Here is an 18,287-nt window from a genome sequence, read left to right on the forward strand (position 1 = left end):
TTAACTGCTTGAAACAGGAAGAAATACTCTTACAGCTATGTCCAAATCTTGATGGGTGGAGATTCGTGGTCACTCACACCATCAGATTAGCATGAGGGGAGTTACATTTTTACATGTGCATCAAGATAAAAATATTCTCTATAGAATTGGCAGCTGAGGCGTGGAAGACTGTAGGACAAAACTGTTGAATGTACAGACATCATTTTTACCCTAATTTATATGTCATGCAACCCCAGAGACTTCATATGGCTGATGTGACTGTTATTTCAGTTTTCACATGAGAATTTGAATTCATGCATTTTTAAAAAAAAATGCTTTCCAGTTGAGTTTTTATATAGGGCAAGGTAGCATGGACAAGGGTATGGAAGTTTAATAGGCTTAAAGCCTTTTGAATTTATGTTTCAACTATGGAGGAGCTGGCAGGCAAATACCTGCCATCATGGGTGCCTGAGGATAAACCCAAAATACTCAACCTTCCCCCCGGGCACCCTGAATAGAAGAGGCAACCAGGCGTTTTAGTCACAGAAGTGCTGCCTCCAGTAGGTGGTGCACTGTTTTCTATTAAGAGTGGCTAAGACACATGTTCCAGCATTGCAACTCGATTCCTAATGGAAGCCGTAATGCTTCTTAACGTTGTATTTGTAACACATAAACTCTGTAGGCAATATGGCAATGTACCGCTAATAGTTTCCTGTCATGCTGGATAGACCAGCCTTCAAACTTGAAGAAGAGCTCTGTGTAAGCTCGAAAGCTTGCCTCTCTCACCAACAGAAGTTGGTCCAATAAAAAATATTACCTCATCCACGTTGTCTCTACCATAAAATAGTAAGACCAGAAAAATAAGATACAAGAAATCAGTATGTCCAGAAAGTAGGTGCTAACTTTGTATGAACACATATTTACTGTTTAATCGCAGTCCTTTCTCAGCACATTATCCTTGTTTTCTTTACATAACCATTAAATACTGGGCTAAAATTAGGTCAAAAATTCCGATCAGATCAGCTGACTCGGTCCAGCAAGATGAGAGAGAGACTAAATTTTTGCTCAGTTCAGTATGAGGCATGTTTTATTTCTTTATTTCTTGATAATTACAAAATTATCCATAAAATATTTCTTCCATAATTAACGTATCAACATGTGTTGAATTAACAATCATACCAAAAGGTACATCAATGCCACTGTTAGCGCACAAATACAATGTGATGTAGCACTCCCAACCCTTTCTCAAGAAAAATGTATAATACAAGAGCATTTTAATTTTTTGTAGGTCATTTTTCACATTGTATTTGCAGAACACTGGCACCATCTAATGTATTTCACTGAACTATTTTACTTGTCTTAAAAGGTTCTACCCATGGAACTGAGAAAATAAATAAGTTACTCCATCCTATTTTGTTAACAACCATGATCAACCTTTTTCTAAAAAGAATCATTTTATACTCAAAATGAATGGCTCCCAAAAATGGTATTATGAATTCCAGGGAATATTTTGAAAATTGTATCCTCAGTCATGAACACCTCTCAACCAAACCATAATATTTGTTTTGAGTTTTTTACCTTGGCACACTTCCTCATGTAGTCTCTGGTCTTTTCATGATTTTATGCCTGCATGTGTTCCCTAACAACCTCTGTCGCTCTCTAGATCACATGTGCAGGAACCAAAAGTAATCTAAAAGTCCAAAGAGTTAATAGTGCAAATACTTAAGGATAGTTGCATGAAACAAAGAGGGAAACTAATAATCCCATGCCATATTTTATGCCTGCCACTTGTCAACAGGGAACATGGCACTGGATAAATCCCTTGATGTCTCAACAGGGAGCAGACTTGCTAGCAATCAACTTAAGTGGCTTTTGATTTTAGACAAGTCAGATTTCTTCTAGATTATCACAGTTTTCAGTTCTCCTAATAAAAGGGGAGAATAGCCCCTCCCCCTTTCCCACCCCAGACTCTGTGCAGGGAAGCCTGTGGGAGGGAGCTAAAGGAAAGGAAAACTCCATCAGGATTCCTTTGAGGAAATTGTTATAACTTGTTTCCCAGCCCATGGAACATTCAGAAAGAGGCCAAAGCCATTTTCAAAGAGTTTTTATGCCTCCATGCAGATGTGGTGCCCCTCAGACATACCAGCTCCCTGGCTGTGTCTCTCCACTGCAAGCACTTCTGAAGCCAGCAACAGCCCCGAGGAGGATCCCTGCTGTTAAGGAGGGCTCCATCAGAATGGTACTGTAGCCTCAGGTTTTATTATCCTTCCTGAAAGACCGCTGGGTGGCATGATGCAAATCCATCCCCATATCTACCTCCACCCAACACACCCCTGACTCCTTTCTGCCTGAGAAAGAAGAGATTTTTACCCCACCGACCCATGCCTGGCACACAAATCTGGGAAGGATGGTCTGGCTGTGGATGGTTGGCCTCTTTCCTCAGCCCAGGATGGACTCATTTCCACACCCACGTCGTTCTGGGCACAGTTTGATTGTTTGGTGGCTGAATTGAAAAATTAAAAACTAACTAAATAAATAAACAAAACAACCCCAACAATTGGCTCATTTTGACTCGGGTGATTTTATTTTTTTTATCACTGAAACAAAGTGTCCAAATGGTTTGAATAACTTTGACATTTAAAAAAAAAATCCTTTTTTCCCCAGCTGAAACAATTTGCCAAATGCTCTATTTGCCATCCACTAACTAAAAACAAAACCAAGACATTAACACCTTTCTTGTGGTTTCCTTGTTTCTTTGTTTACACCAGGGAAGTTTATCAACAAATTTCCCCTATTGCTAGGATCAGCTCCACCTGGGCCATTTTATTTTCGACAGGCTGCCTGCTGCCATGGCATGTAGGTGACAGTGAATAGGGGTGCTAGTAACTAATAACTCATCTACACTAGAGCTCCAGGGCACCCAACATAGGAGATCAGCCAGCATTAGCAGCAACAGGCCATTTCTGGCAATATTCCTCTCGGGCAGATGTGGCTTCTGTGTATTTTCTTCCTTCCCAAGTGTGAGGTCTGTGGAACTGTCTGTGTTAATATGTTGCACAGATATTTACCTGTTAAAATCCAACAGTAGGTAAGTTGTGTGTGTGTGTGTGAGTGAGTGTACGAGAGAGGGAAAGAACAAATATATACATTATATAGCTTGTTTGCTTACATAGAGAAAACAGAAAGGAAACCAAGATGGCACAAATTAAACAAAAGCACAACCAGCATAAACCAAAACAGAAAACTAACCTGCTTTCCTTATGGCCAGTTAATGTAACCTTATAATGTCATATGTATTACAGCTGAACCACCAAAAAAACTACGGTCTCCACTCCCAAACATTCTGAAACACTCTAAATACAGTATGTCCCACAAATCCCTGTCAGGATATCCTACCCTCAAAAGATTCCAAAATGCACGTTTGATTATGGATCGCTGTTCGCCTACCATGTCACACTGTCTTTTCCCCCTTCCCCAAAAACAAAAGGAGCATTCAAACAGAAAATCCAAAGACATCAGCAAACATGGCCGTCGCAATTTTGGCTTTTGTTGCTTTTCCCCCCGGAGCGCCAGATCTACTTCTATTGCTCTATTAACATTCCATCAGAATTAATGGACTATTAAGGTGTCCCTGGAACGTTCAGCAGCACAGCAGGTCTGCTTTACCTGTACACTACAAGGTACTTTTTGCAACATTTAATCACTTATATTACTATGCTGAAGATTCACACTGGGGGAAATAGTCAAAGGGCCTCCTATCTGTGTGTGTGTTCAAATCCTTCATTTGCATATGCAAGTTTAGCACTTAGATGCGTGGTTTGTATTTATACAATTTGTCCTTTCCCTCAAATCAATGGCAGATTTGCATATGTAAAAATGTCTTTTGCTCATCCTTTTTTCCTGTCCGTGAAAGTTCATAGTTCTCATTGACATCCATGGGAATTTGAGGCTAGATCCAGTAAGCACTCTGTTCTTAAACTGCACATTAAAATCTATGGGAATTCGGTATATAGAATATTTACAGAATCAGACCTTTTGTGCATATATGGAGTCTAATCCATTTCCATTGAAATGAATGATAAAGCTTCTGATGGCTTCAGAGAGAGCAGGATGATGGAGAGATGCCATAAATAGCAAATAAATTATCTGAGTTCTCTGATATTATTAAAGTAAATTTTTTATATAAAAGCATCAAATCAAGAATAATCTATTTTGAGCCACAAGGAATATTCCCTAATGTCCCAATCCTGCAAACACATAGGAATGTATTTAACTTTACACAAGATGTTCCACTGGAGGGATTACTCATATGCATAAATTACATATTTGAAAGTGGTTGTAGGATCAATTCCTAACTCTCCCAAGAAATGCAATTTAATTCACATCAATCTAACTTTTATTTAGAAATCACACTGGTGAGGGTCCCAAACTCATACCTTTGGTTAGAGATATATTCTGTTAGTTTAGAGTATCGTCTTTCTCAGATTTCTGAGGACAGAGCCACTCTGTCATTCATGCATACTGTAAAACATATGAGATGAACAGCTCAGTGTGGGGCCAGATCCTCAGCTGGTGTAAATCAGCATTAGCTACAGAGATGTTACTAGAGCTGTGCCGATTTGTACCAGCTCAAGGTCTGGCCCCTTACTTTTCAATCAGTTTTATGGACCATACAGCTGAAGCCAATAGTCAATGGGATTATTTTCTCATGGCCACTTCCTGGCAAACCATGTTCTTTTTATTGATATATTTACCGTTTTATTGCTTCTTCTTGTTTTCGGCGTTTTTCATTCTTTTCTTTCAAGTAAGCCAGGTTTGTTTCATTCCTCATGCGATCATTCTCTCGAGCAATGTCTGATGCATTCTGTATAACCAAGCCATCATAGGCCTTCATCCCCATATCTTCAATATATTGGAGAAAAGTGCCCAACGTGACCTCCTCCTGATTAGAACTCATCATCTTGCAGGAGATAATGGACGAAGGAAAGCAACACTTCCTGCAGGTTGAAAGACACATGATACCTTAATCAGTGAGCAAATAGCTTACAATTTATTACAGATAATATGTTGTCACCAGCAATTTGCAGCGCTTGGCAGGAAATATTTTTGAGGCCAGCCTCCTTCCTAAATTTATAGCAAACAAGGCAAAACAAAAAAAAACCTCTTTTCATTTAAGTTACCCAGAACCATCAGGTTATGGACATTGTAAGTTTGTGTTATCGTGTGATCTTAATATTGTTTCTCTGCTCCCCTTTCCCTCCTCCCCTTCCAATTGTTTATTACATTCGCTAAATTGTATCTTGTCCTTGAGTTGATTGTAAACTCTTCAAGGCAAGGACTCTGGGTCCCTTTGTGTTTGTACAGTGCTCAGCACAGTGGAGTAAGGAGCCTACCTCAGGTCCTAGGTTCATCTTATTTACTAATGTTTTTAAATCACACTTTGAATTGCCATTTATAAAAAGAGTTAATAAATGATTGTAACATATCAATCATAAGTAGCATGCATTGTATATGGCTATAAACATAAGGGGGTTGTAAGCCATAGTTTCAAGCAATTTATTGGACTCTATAACAATTGGTTATTTATTCATATATATTAACCATTTGTCAATCCTTTATAAATAGAATCTTCATATAAAGTGTGAACATTTTTTCTGTCTGAGGTTTTCATGTAGTCTCCATCACCTCACAGTCTTTTAATGTATCTATCCTCACAATGCCCAATGAGAGAAGTACTATTATCCCCATTTCACAGAGGGAGAATTGAGGCACAGAAAAACTAAAGTAACTTGTCAAAGTCATGCAGGGTCTGGGTTGTATGAGGAGGAAGGATGGTATCATTTCTCAGACAAGGACTGAGTCTATGTAACCATAATGCAGCATAAGAACAATGCCAGGACAGTGAGAACACCTTAACTGATCTTACTGAGCAGGCAATGGGAGTTCTGTCTGAACGTGAACTGTAGCATAGGATCCACTGTTTAACTAGCATCAAAATATTTCCTCTCATTGTTATATAGTGTTATGTTTCCAGGCCCATTTCAGCATTGTTTCATGCTGCTGGATAAGTAAAATTCTGAAGTGGACAGTTATTAGTTTTAAATCCAAAATGAAAATCTCTGATAGATTCCAATAATCACTGTGCACCTGTGGGCACAGCCCAGACCATGAGACAAATTCACAAAGGAAACCAAACTGGGAAAGGTAGAGGTCCTCCCCTCCCCACCAACCAAAAAGAATATTCTTTTCTGTTTAGTAATTTTAGCTGTTACTGGTAGCAAAAGTAAGTCAGGTTTCAGACGGAAATATTTTTGGTTTCCCATTAAATACAGACAATTTCATTGCCTTTACTTCCCTTTTTTTACAAAACAAAAAATATAAATGTAAAAATGACTTTAGAGTAACATTAAAGTTGGGCAGTTAAAATCTTAAAAGTCAGAAAGGACTAAGGCCCCAGTCATGCAATCTATTTCCTGCAGGCAAGCTCTCTGCACCCATGCAGAAGTCTCCCTTTTAAATCCACTGGGGCTCTGTGTGGGCACAGGAGTCTCTCTGCATAGAACAATATGCAGGATCAGCACCTATTTTAAGGATCTAAGAGCAGAGTCAACTTGGCAGCCTTGTTTTTGTGTAATTTCATTGGTGTTTCAACAGAAGTGAACTTGGACCAACATGGCTACGTTCGTAATATTGTGAGTTATGGAACTATAGGGCATGAGATGGTAGCCCTTACTCCGACAAACCTCCTTTTGCCTTCAATTTAAATTCTGCTTGATTATGGAACACAGGACTAGACTCAGAATTGTTCCGTCTCCAGAGTTTGTTTTCTTTTAACTAGAGATTTAGAATCTAGTCCCTTCCCTTATTTTAAGGTGATTTACATTTAGCCAAACACTTTCTGGGTACGTCTACACAGCATTTTGGAACAAGTGGGAGTGAGCTTCCCAGCCTGGGTCAACAGACTTGGGGTAGTAGGGCTCAAGCTAGCACTCTAACTATAGCTGTATAGAGAGCGCTTGGAAGCTGCGGTTCAAGTTCTGAAGCCTAGGAAGGGGGATGGACTTCAGAGCCCAAACTCCAGCCCAGACTGCAACTTCAAAGTGCTGTCTATACAGCTATTCTTAGAGCACTAACACTCGCTCCCCTAGCCTGAGTCTGTTGACCTGGGCTGGAAGGCTTGCTCCCATTCGGTCCAAAATGCTGCATACATGTACCCTTTCAGCGTACATAAAACAATAGCACATGGGGTAGTAATAGAGTTCCTTTAAGGTAAGGTTCATTCAACCACGAAATCCTGACTCCATTAAGTTAAAGGAAGTTTTGCCATTGGTTTCACTGGGGACAGAATTTCACCCTTGAAGAATATATTTACTATATGTTGATGAGGTTTTGGGGGCTGATCCAAAGTTCATTGGTCAATAGAAATACTCCCAATGACCTCAGTTGACTTTGGATCAGGCCCTAAAGAATTATTAAATGGAGAATTATTCTGATCTTTTTCACTGAGGCATGCAGAACTTAATTTGTTTATTACATGTCCTCCACACGACTTGGTTACTGCATCTTATTCCGTGTTCTCTTTTTCTGAGGCTTAAAATATGCAGGCATTAAACAATATAAAAGAGCTGCTTAGCTAAGGCTCATGGTACGAAGAATTTTATTTTTTATTTATATTAAGCCCGAGGTCAAAGCAATATGGGGAAGGCAAACATACATGTGCTCAATAGAGATGAGTCTCTGTTTTGCTGTATGCAGTGGCCAGATATTTTATTATATTGTGTTATTGTTTCAGTCACTATTTATTACTGATCATGTAGATAGCACTGTACATTTCTTTGGTGTTTTAGAAACATAGAATAAGACACATTCCCTGCCACAAACAGTTTACAATTTAAGGATGCAATTTTGCAAACACTACTGATCACAGTTCTAACTACTGTCATAGTCCCATTGAAGCCCACTCCTGCAATCACTTTATACTAAGCAAATCACTGTCTGCTTAGTCCCAAAGGATTCAGTGTGTTGTATTGACATCCGTGGCACTACATATTAAAATAAGTTGTGAGATCAGTAGCAAGTATTTGCTGGATCAGATCCTCAGTATCTGGTATAATTTTTGAATTTTGCAATCTCATGGCATTTGCCAGTATTTGAAACTTCTATCTGCCATGCTTAAATAGGGCATAAACTTCAAACAGCTGGGACCAGTCAAAGCTTAGAGTACGTATTACTGTAAACATTGTTACTTTATTAATCTATCCAGTGTAATAAGACAGACTGATTTTTGTTAATGCACAATTGTGTCGCTTCAGACATTTTATTACTTGAATATCCAGACTGGTGAGAATGTGTAACCAATAGATGTGGCCCTTTGAGTCATAATATACATGGTCTGTCACTCTCTCTTGGTAAGGTAGGTTGTGGACAACCCTGACCAACTGCTGACCAAAGGTTTTAATTTCTGGTAAACTCAGACAACAAACCATTTCCAGTCATCTGTCAGAGGAGAGAAAAGTCAAGCAAGTATTCTGTTTGAGTACATTTACATTTGATTACACATCTGTAAATCACTAAATATGTAATGTAAGCCTGAGGTGAGGCAACATTTTGTCACCCCTGTTGTGCATATAGTGCTCCTGGAGTTTTAATTAGCTGGTGATGAGGGGAGGAGACTCATAGGGCCACTTGCATAATCAACTTGCTTTCAGTGCATTTGATTTCTGAATCCGGAAAATACTGGCTAATTGTGACATGGAGATCGCGTAATTTGGAAAATTCTCTTATACCACTTTCCACCCCTCTCTGTGTGGATATATATACATGGGGAGGGGGCTGTTTCAAAAACACCTAAATGTCAGCCTAATTCTGCTCCCAGTGAAGTCTGTGGTATGGAATGGTAATGATAAGTCAATGCCACTGATTTCATTGAGCACTTTTGGCAATCCATCCTACAGTGAGGACATAACTAAAAAGGTATCCAAGGCACACACTTCATTTCATAAAAATTATATGAAAGGCAAATGTGTCAATTACAATAAATCTGGTCATTTTCTCAAGTGTAGCTGTATATGCTGGATGATTTGGCAAGCCTATAAAGACTGGTCCAATATTTATCCCCATAAATGTGCTATGCTACTGTGAATACCATTATATTTATTAATGTACACAATAGAATAGAATGCAAAAATGTAACAAATTGATGTTCCATAATATCAATGAGTAAGCATTCTGGGGAGGGCCTTGGAAGTTAATCGCTGTACATTAGCAGGACAGTTTTTTGCAGTTCGGGCAGGATAACCCCTTCTTCAAAAAACATCAAGATCTGAAAGTCTCATCACCTTCTTCTCTCCTCCAAGTCAAAGTTGAGAGACATTATGAGGGCAACATGGAGCAGCTTACAGTGACACTGCCCATGCAATCAGCTGTCCGCATGAAAGAAATTAAATTAGATTTTTGCCAACTCTTCTACAAATGCATACAGTTTACTGGCAAGTGCAAGCAGTTCCCTGACTGATTTTTGCCTATTAACAGGACTGAATATAAGAGAATTGTAATACTTCAGATGTGATTTCTGAAAATGTGGGTAAATAATGCACGGTGTTTCACAAAGCTGCTATGACATACTCTAGTATATCTTTATACATTTGAAATACAATTTTCTATTTGATCTGATGCATAATATACAGAATCCTAGTATTAAAAAACTAACACCATCCAGAACATGCACAATCTATGTGTGAGGAATGCTAAAGTCAGACTACTAAGTGCAGTGATTGCGTGTAATATCATGCTGTTGCTATGTTGTAAAATTCAGAGAAGTGGCTCCACCTTTATTCATGGTTAGGCCACCCCAAGAATCTTCACAGTTGCTTTTCACCCTGCCTGATAGCCTCAAAATGCAGCTGTGCTACATTGAAAAATGGCAATGTTGATGTTAAACTGAAAGAGCTTGTTTAAATAGTGACAAAGGCGCTGATTGCTTTCTTCTCAAATCAATGGGAGGCATTTTGTTTTTTTAAACATAGGAGGACTAAGGCTGACAGAACTCAACAGTGATGTAGTACATGTCATGAATCCAACCCTGGATTCGTGGGGGATATGTATTCCACTTCATTCCTGCTTTACTCCCTGCATACTCACGCTCCTCTCTTTTACACCCCATTCACTCTAGTGTTACTTGTCAGCTATCTCAGCAAAATGCAACATTTCAAAAGCATTTTGCACAGATCAAGCATGCTAAATTGCCACCCTGCCCTTTGAGTTTGTGCTGCAGTGTTCCAGTAGCTTGCAAGGCAATAAGTGCAAAGTAAACAGACCACATCTGATTTTCACAAACTGCTGACTACAGCCCCATTAATAAGGGCTTCATGGTATTAGGGTGTAGACAGTATACTTTTCCCTCACCAAAAGAAGCGACTGCAAATACATCAGCAAATGGAAAGAGACGCTCGCTGCCTTCCATGAAATCGCTTCTATACCTCTCATAATATTTCTACCCCTGTGCCAGGCAAGCTTCCATATGTTAAATATTTGATCTGATTAATTGTTTAAAGGAGAAGCATGAACAAGCAATGCATCAATAAAAGGCAAATAATGAACAGGCATGTTGTTTGCCTAAGTAGTACTACACTAGATTCTAATGTCAAATAGAGAGCAAAGTCTCTATGAATTAGGCACTCAGGCTTTCCTAAGTCGTACCATGTAGTTTGATCATTTTTTTTTTATTAAATAGAAGCTAATTTAGTCTTAAATGCAAATAATTTTTACAAGTTATGTTTGCTAAGATTACATACTATCCATCCTGCAGTCATTACACTGCACAATATGAGTGATATGCACCAGCACCTGAGTGAAAGACACAGAAGCTAAGTGATGCTAAAACCTTCACTTGAAGAGGTTAAAACTGGCTCTTTGGGAAGAATTAAAAAAAAACTGCTATGTATATTTAAGAAAGTATCCTGTGGCTATAAACTTTCACCTTTCAAGTGTAAAGGTCATTCGATCAAGAGTTTAAAAAAAAAAAAAAAAAAAACCAAAACCTTGGAATTTGAGTCACTTCATGCTGCATTTTGGGCAGCAGAAAGATCATTGCCTACAATGTCTCCTCTCTGCTTTAGAATTTAGAGAGCTGTTGTTTACTTTGCAATAAGACACTTTGATCAAGGTGCCTTTTCAAAAAGATAGAATATGTTTCATCCAAAATACATGTATTAAAATGTAACAAATCTGCATTCGTAACAGCAAGCATTCGGTGTAATTATGAGATTTAGATTATCCTTATACTACTGGGGAGAATTAGAAAAACATTACGGGCAAACATATATGTGTATTTGAACTCAAGAAAGAAAGAAAGAAAGAGCTTCTTGTGTATGTGATTTTTTTCCTCCCTTAAGAAAATGAAATGGAGATTTTACTACTAAGAGTAATGTATTAAAATGTTGTAAAATATTAATAGTGTGGCATGTCTGATAAGTAACTAACACAGATGTTATGAATCATATCAATTAATACATCAGAATATAGCAAAGAATGTTTTTAATAATTTAGCTCTGCTTTTTACAAATGAAAAATCCAGCTCAAAATGTTCCTATTATAAACATAGCTAATGTGTGTAGGTACATAAAAGAGTCTGAGATACATTTACAGCATTGTTTAGTTAAGGAATAGTTTGATTAATCTGCCAAAAAAGATAAGCAAACTTTGGCATTAGACATCCCTGACTACAAATTATTCCAGTTTTGTAAGTATAATTTTTTTAACCTTCTCTAATTAGCACTGTATTCTATTAACATGCTCAGAGAATTTTTAAAACATGTACATACCAAAATTTAAGTCCACGGGGACTGCTAAGTGCAATAATCAAAGGTGACTTTTGTCTGTAAAAGCCCTTTCCTGTGGTTATCTCAGTGCAGTCTGAAGGAATATTTCAGCACCATAAGAAACAGACTTGCAATTAGGCTCAGTTTTTCTTCAGTTAAAGTGCATTAAATCTTGTTGGCAAAGATGCCCAGATTGTAGAATTCTGCATCACTAGAAGTCAGTGGGTATGTTAAAGATCTTCTTGGTATAGGATTAAAATGGCCTTTAAAGTTTGGCTTTTAAAAATGCAGTGGCAAGAGAAGACAGGTGCTTGCTTCTTTAAATCCACATTCAGAGAACAGAGGGCATAGATAATGGGAGGGTACAAACAGCACCCTGCTTTCGGTCCAGCTGAGAAGAAACTGGATGATGTTTACCCACTTTACAACGTAGAAGATTACACCACCGTCATATGCAATAACACAGAGATTGCTAAGGTGCCTCATTTGAATGTATTCTGTGGAGACAAAAATAAATGAAAGAAAGGAATAGAAAACATCCTATCCAAATGGCTTCTTGCAGCAGAAAAGATGCTCTCTCTCTCATTGCCACTCAGATACAGAAGGTTTGAAGCAGTCTAGCTTGTGGCATCGTCTCTCTCCCCCGTGACTTACAGGCAGGCTTGCTCTCTCCAGCTGCCTTAGTCTGTTGATGCTGCTGTTGATTAATCAGGGATTCTCAAACAAAGAGCAAGCCTACCTTCTGATATAAGTAGTAATCTGGTTCTCCTCTCTTTCTGCAATCCGCTTGTATTCAGCAGCCAAGCAGCCAGCATTCTAGTACCTTGGATAGTTCCTGCTCACTAGGCCCATTGGAAAACGGTTGAGAAGAAGCAAGTGAAGAAATGACAAGAGACCAGAAAACAGCATCATTCTACTTCAGATTTCAGCTCCCGGGGGTTCAGTTGCTCATTAAAGCCTCCTATCTAGGCAACAGATCTCTCTCTTATCTCCACTGTACTGTAGTCTGATTAGCAAATAATCCAGTGGAAAAAAAATCTGCATTAACAACACCGTACATCATATTTAGCCTCTGTAGGTAGGAAAGACTATGAAACACACACACCTTAAAAGAAAAAAAGAAAAAAACCTGTTCTTCCTCGGAGAATGTGTAAGTTAACCTTTAGCCCATGTTATGGCTCAAGGAAATGAGCAACCACTTAAACGGAACATCTAGGTCTCAGTTTGATACCTCATATTGATATATCTTTTGCACTCACCCTCACTGTAAAGCAGTGCAAGGCACACAATTACTGCTGACGCAGATTAGGCTGCTGCTCGGGGAAAGATGGGAGGAGCTTTTTAACCTCATCAAAACAACCTTCCACCACCTGCTCCCATTGCATGAGAACAAAACTATCCTACTTGGACAGAATAAGCGTGATCTGTATGCTGCTTGCTTTTTTTTTTTTTCCCCATGAGAGACGCACTCGAATCCAGCATGCTGCATTATCAATATCCAGAACATAACTATGCAGTTTTATATCTCCCTAAATTTGCAAACTCACTTTCTCAAGGAAGACTTTTATTTGTGTTTCTTAATTTTTCACCATATAATTTTATTTGCTCATCTTCTATTTGCTCTTCCTGGAATTAATGCAGCTCATCTTTGTCACCCAAAGCTGCTAGATCAGACACAAAGCAAAGGCGCTCAGTCCTAAACCGTGAAGCCAGTGAAAATGGAGATGTCAAAATGTACACAAGAATGTAAGTTACGCCGTTGTCTAACTTCAATTCCTTCCCCCCTTTCCTGCACCCCCCCCTGCACACTGAATCAGTCACTTCTTTACCTTGTGTGAATTTTAAATCTAATATTATACTAATGTTTGAGTAATTTTAGAAAAAAATAAGAAGTGAGGCTCACTGGATAAACTCCCATCAAATTGGTGCATATACACTGCAAAAGCAATATTACTACACACCTAAATACTAGCAGTAAGCAGCCCCTTAGACAGGACACACACATACCTTACTGGTAGGAATAATTTGTGCAGATTCATTATGTCTTTGCTGGAACATTGGAGTGTGCTCTGTTTAGGCACTTCTGATATGCACCCAGAAGCTTTAACTGGAGCAAAAGCTAACTGTAAGCTTCCTGAATAGTGGAATAACTTGATATGTGAGCTGCAGCCTGAGAAGCACATGCTACTAAAAATTGTTTAAACAGTAATAATAAATAATTCAGTTACAATGTACTTTGTGAAGGTGGCTGTGCCAGGACACTCAGGCTTGGGGTGCACGACCACATCCCACTGCACCTGTTACAGTTTATGGATCCTTTAAAACTGGGAGCTATAGTTTCTAGGTCATGTGCTTGCCTCTTAGTCATGTGCCCAACAGGAAATTTCATATAATGCTGTCAGGCAAGGGAGCAGGCTGGAGGGACCTGGGGGGAGAAGAGGACTGGGAGAGACCCTGCACCTGTCAAGTGGAAGGCCTGGAAAGGACACACCTGCAGGAATCAAGAGCCAGCTGGAGAGGGCTGTAAGGACCATGAGCATCCGGAGAAAGGGACTAGGACAAGAACCTGAGGGGCAGTGAGTGTTTGGGTTGCTGTGTTTTTGCTTCTAACTTCATAAAGAAACTTCCTGAGAAGAGGAATTGGGATTGTGCTGTTTGGAGCATTATTTCCCCTTCCTCTGGTGGTGGATCAGTCCACACGCTTACAGTGGAGTTAAGATCGCTGCCAGATCATAGTGCCTTGTGCTCTGCATGTTCTTCCAGAATTTCAGAGCCCTCAAACTCTGCACTTGAGAACTAGGACATGCTCATTTAAGATCCTTCCATGTATCTCTAAGAGAACCTCACTGTAAACTTATTAAAACCCGAGAAAACCAGGGACTGCACAGCCAAGGGAATGCTTACAACCCAGTATCTCGATCAACCTTAACTCTGTCCCCAAAGGCAGGAGAGAAGAGATGTCCCTCAAGCTGACTCGGGAGCAGAGCTAGCAGCTCCCTCCTTGAATCAGCTTCTGCCCACGTCAGAGCGTGAGCTTCAACTGGGAGAGCAGAGTTGTGATGGAGAGCCTTGGAATGGAATGGCTAGGGGAAAGGGAATACATTCCCCAAGGCTGGAGGAAGGGCATAACTGAGGGACAATCAGGGAGGTCCTGTGATTATGCGTGGGCGTGGGGAGTGAGGCAGCGAGAGAAGTATGCTGCCGGGGTAGAGGGACGTCTCTATCCCTGCATCTCTGCCACTTCCATCCATGACACCTGTGACAGAGAGCTAGGAGCCTAGAGCTGACCCAGCACTCTGGTACTAACTCTTTCCCCCTGGAGTAGACTTAAGTGGAGATGGGTGCTCAGTGGCTAAATTAGGCAGGGGACTAACAAGCTAATGAGAGCAATCAACCTATCAGATGGGAACAGTTAAAAGTCAGAAGGAAGTGCAAGGGGGAAGCTGGCCAGGGCCAGGAGATACAGGATCTCAGGATGAGGAGATATTTCTTCTCCCTCCCTGGAGTGTCGGCTAAGGGGGAAGTTTATGTCCATTTATATGTTGCTGCACAAGGTTGTACACTCTTGAACTGTTGGAGGGGAACTAGTAAATAACACACTGCTGCTTATAAACCTGGAAAGCATCCAGCCTGTTTGTGTTGGTTCAAAGGGCGGAGAAGGGAGCCTGTTTGCCCCCCGCTCCCCTTTTCAGGAAATACTCCCCCAGCTCTGGAGGATCTGGTCTGGCTTCAAGAACCAAGTCCCAGTCTGGTGGACCATCTATGGTTGGCTAGCTGGGGACAGCTGCTGGTGGAGTTGAGCATTAGCTGTCCTCCTGATAGAGCTTCCACACCAGCTTCCTCAGTCCGAGCATAACAGGGACCATGGAGGGGACAGAGACAGGGAGAGCTGGTGCTGAAACTGTCAGGACATCAGCGGACAACTCAGCTATAGACTCCAAGCTGTAGTGGCTACCCGTGTTCCACAGAGCGGGCAGTAGCATGGAGTACAAAAAATGAGTCACTAAATGTTTTAATATTCCAAGTTGTGCACCTTTCTTGGTAGTATGCCCTCGTTCCCACCATAGAGAAACTAGGGATGTATTTTTTTCTCTCCTGCTCACTATTTTTAACTGAGATGTAGGCAAAAATATGTGAGAAGACTTCTGAAATATTAACAGCTCAAGAATCCCTAGTTCAAATGACTTCATATCCCCCCCACCCCCCTTCCAAATTCTACCCTGGCTGCACACCTGCACACCTAAAAAATGTCAGGCCCATCTGACTTCTTTTGTGTGTTTCTCTCACGGGGAGATAAATAATCAGCTTTAAAAAGAAACTGAACTGCAACCTGGATCATGCAGTAGTTAGCTGCCACTCCTGATGACAGGGACTATGGTCAAGACTGGAGCATACACAAAACCATATTTGCTCAACATTTCAATGGCCAGATCTCCTGTGGAAAACGGTATGCATATGGGCATCACATCAGTCAGTTCTGAAGTGTAATACTCCCCTCATGATGTTGCTGTGTGCCACATTTCTGGTGGTCACTTATTGTACAGCATCTTGCCTGAATCTCACACTTTAAAATTAATTTGATCTATATGCACTGAGCTTCCACCTACCAAAAGCCCAGTCTCCACTATACAGCATTCTGAGCATACTCTGTGTTAGACTAAGGACATGCCACCGGGTGTGAAAACCCCACAGTAGGCCAGGGCACGAAGGGGTTAATAATCTGCCATGGAAATGGGGACTGAGATCAGCTCCCCTTTGCAATACCTGCCAGAAACTGCAAGCCCAGAGGAAGAGCTGCCGTGAGTAAGGAAGGTCTCAGAGTATAAAGGGAACAGGACTGGCCTCAGCAGCGGGCTGCTCTGCCAAAGGGCTGACCTTCCTTCCAGACTCCAAGAGAAGCCCGAAGTCTGCAGCCAGCAGATCAAGCAAAGGGCTTCTCTGGGGAAGGGAAGGCTCATTTTACAGGCTATTTGACCACTCAGAGTGGGGCAGACTGTCCAGCTCTCCCTGACATAAGGGGAAAGCTAAGGACAAACTGCTTACAGGTTTTTGTGGTTCTGACTCACTCTCCAAACTTGGCCAAGCGAGACATATTTGAAAAACTGCCATCTGCACATGCTCAGTAAAAACTTCTAAGGTTTTAGCAGCAAAACTACTCAGAAGATTCCATCCTCAATGAGCATACTCAAGCCTCTCTCAGCTCCTAGTGCTGACCAGGCTGCACATGTGCACCCCTACAGAGCAACTAAGCATGCTTCATCCCCTCACAGCTGCTAGCTGAGAGAGACCATGCCAAACATGCCATCCCTACACAGTGACCAAGCATGCTCTAGTCCAGGGAAACAGAAGCAAAGCTAGACTTCACCCGTAATGGCTGCTCCCAGCTACTTGGGACCAGGCACTGGAAATAAGAGCAATAAGCCTGTCTCTAATGTGCTCTCAGTGACCCCCCCACACACACCCAGGCCTAGGCATCATGGAGGAGAAAAGCAACTAAGTCTAATGCTGAGAGGTCAAAAACCAGACCAGCAGGGAGGGAAAGGAGTAGATTGGAGAAAGACTTTTAAACTGGGACTGGAGAGGGAGTGAGAAACTCTCTGGAACACACTGGGCAAGGAGATTGGGACCAGGAGCCAGTGAGGGAAATGGGGGTGAGAAGTGGGAAACCACTGAGGTCGGACAAGGAGCTGGAGGGACAAGGAATCTGGGACTGGTGAGACAAGGAGACTGGGACTAGAACCAGTGGAGAGGGCAGGGAGGGAAGACAGGAACAACAAGGAGCTGGAGTGCAGAGGCAGAAATGGGACTGGCTGGGCAAAGAGACTGTGGCAAGCAGCCTGGAAGGAGAGAGACTAGGGCAAGGAGCCAGGAAGGGATTGGAGAAGGGGGACTGAAGTGCTTGTTTAGTCCAGGGAGGTGCATGAGGACTGGAAGTCAGTTGTGGGGAGGGGGAAGAGACAGATCAGCTGAGGCACCAGGAGAATGAAAACTGGAACTGGTTGGGCCAGGAGACTGGGACTGGGGTGTGAAAAGCCTGGAGACTGGGTAGTCAAGGAGAATGGAACTTTGACAAGGAGACAGAGGCAGGGAAGAGACAGGTTGGAGAGGATGGAGCAGATGGGGTCAGGTTTGAGGGGAATGGGCAGAAGAGTCTGTGTTCACTAGGACACACGCCCCTCCAGAGACTGGAATGGAACCCAAGATTCCTAAGTCTCCCCTTTCCTTTGCTGCCAGCAATCTCATCTGCAAACACCAATTCAACTACCTTCTCTGGGTGGACAATTCACAGATCTCTCCCTACTCCAGACCTATCTTCTTCTGTTCAAACTAAAATCTCAGCCTCTCTCTCTGACATCTCAGCATCAGCTCAAAGTCAGCATAGCTAAACCAGCTCTTAATCTTCCCCTCCAAACCCTCCCACCACCTACTTTCTCTGTGGCCAACAACACCATCTTGCAACTTAGAAACCATCCATAACATATTTTTTTC

General features: G+C 41.2%; 1 protein-coding gene across 2 annotated transcripts in view; it reads right to left on the reverse strand.

The window, feature by feature from the left end:
• The window catches only part of NYAP2 (neuronal tyrosine-phosphorylated phosphoinositide-3-kinase adaptor 2), a 176,886-nt gene extending 163,824 nt beyond the window's left edge, over positions 1-13,062 (reverse strand). Inside the window, exons 1-3 of one of the 2 annotated variants that reach the window (XM_084640003.1) lie at positions 12,538-13,062; positions 11,802-12,295; positions 4,734-4,976 (exon numbers count right to left, since the gene is read on the reverse strand). In XM_084640003.1, coding sequence (XP_084496129.1) covers positions 4,734-4,939 — 206 coding nt within the window. In that variant the 5' untranslated portion in view covers positions 4,940-4,976; positions 11,802-12,295; positions 12,538-13,062. Of the gene's footprint in view, positions 1-4,733; positions 4,977-11,801 lie in introns of both variants that reach the window. The other variant, XM_084640004.1, reaches the window with a different exon arrangement.
• Between the last annotated feature and the right edge of the window lie 5,225 nt (positions 13,063-18,287).

The sequence above is a fragment of the Lepidochelys olivacea genome, assembly GCF_965140295.1.
Source record: "Lepidochelys olivacea isolate rLepOli2 genome assembly, chromosome: 9".
NCBI classification, from domain to species: domain Eukaryota; kingdom Metazoa; phylum Chordata; order Testudines; family Cheloniidae; genus Lepidochelys; species Lepidochelys olivacea.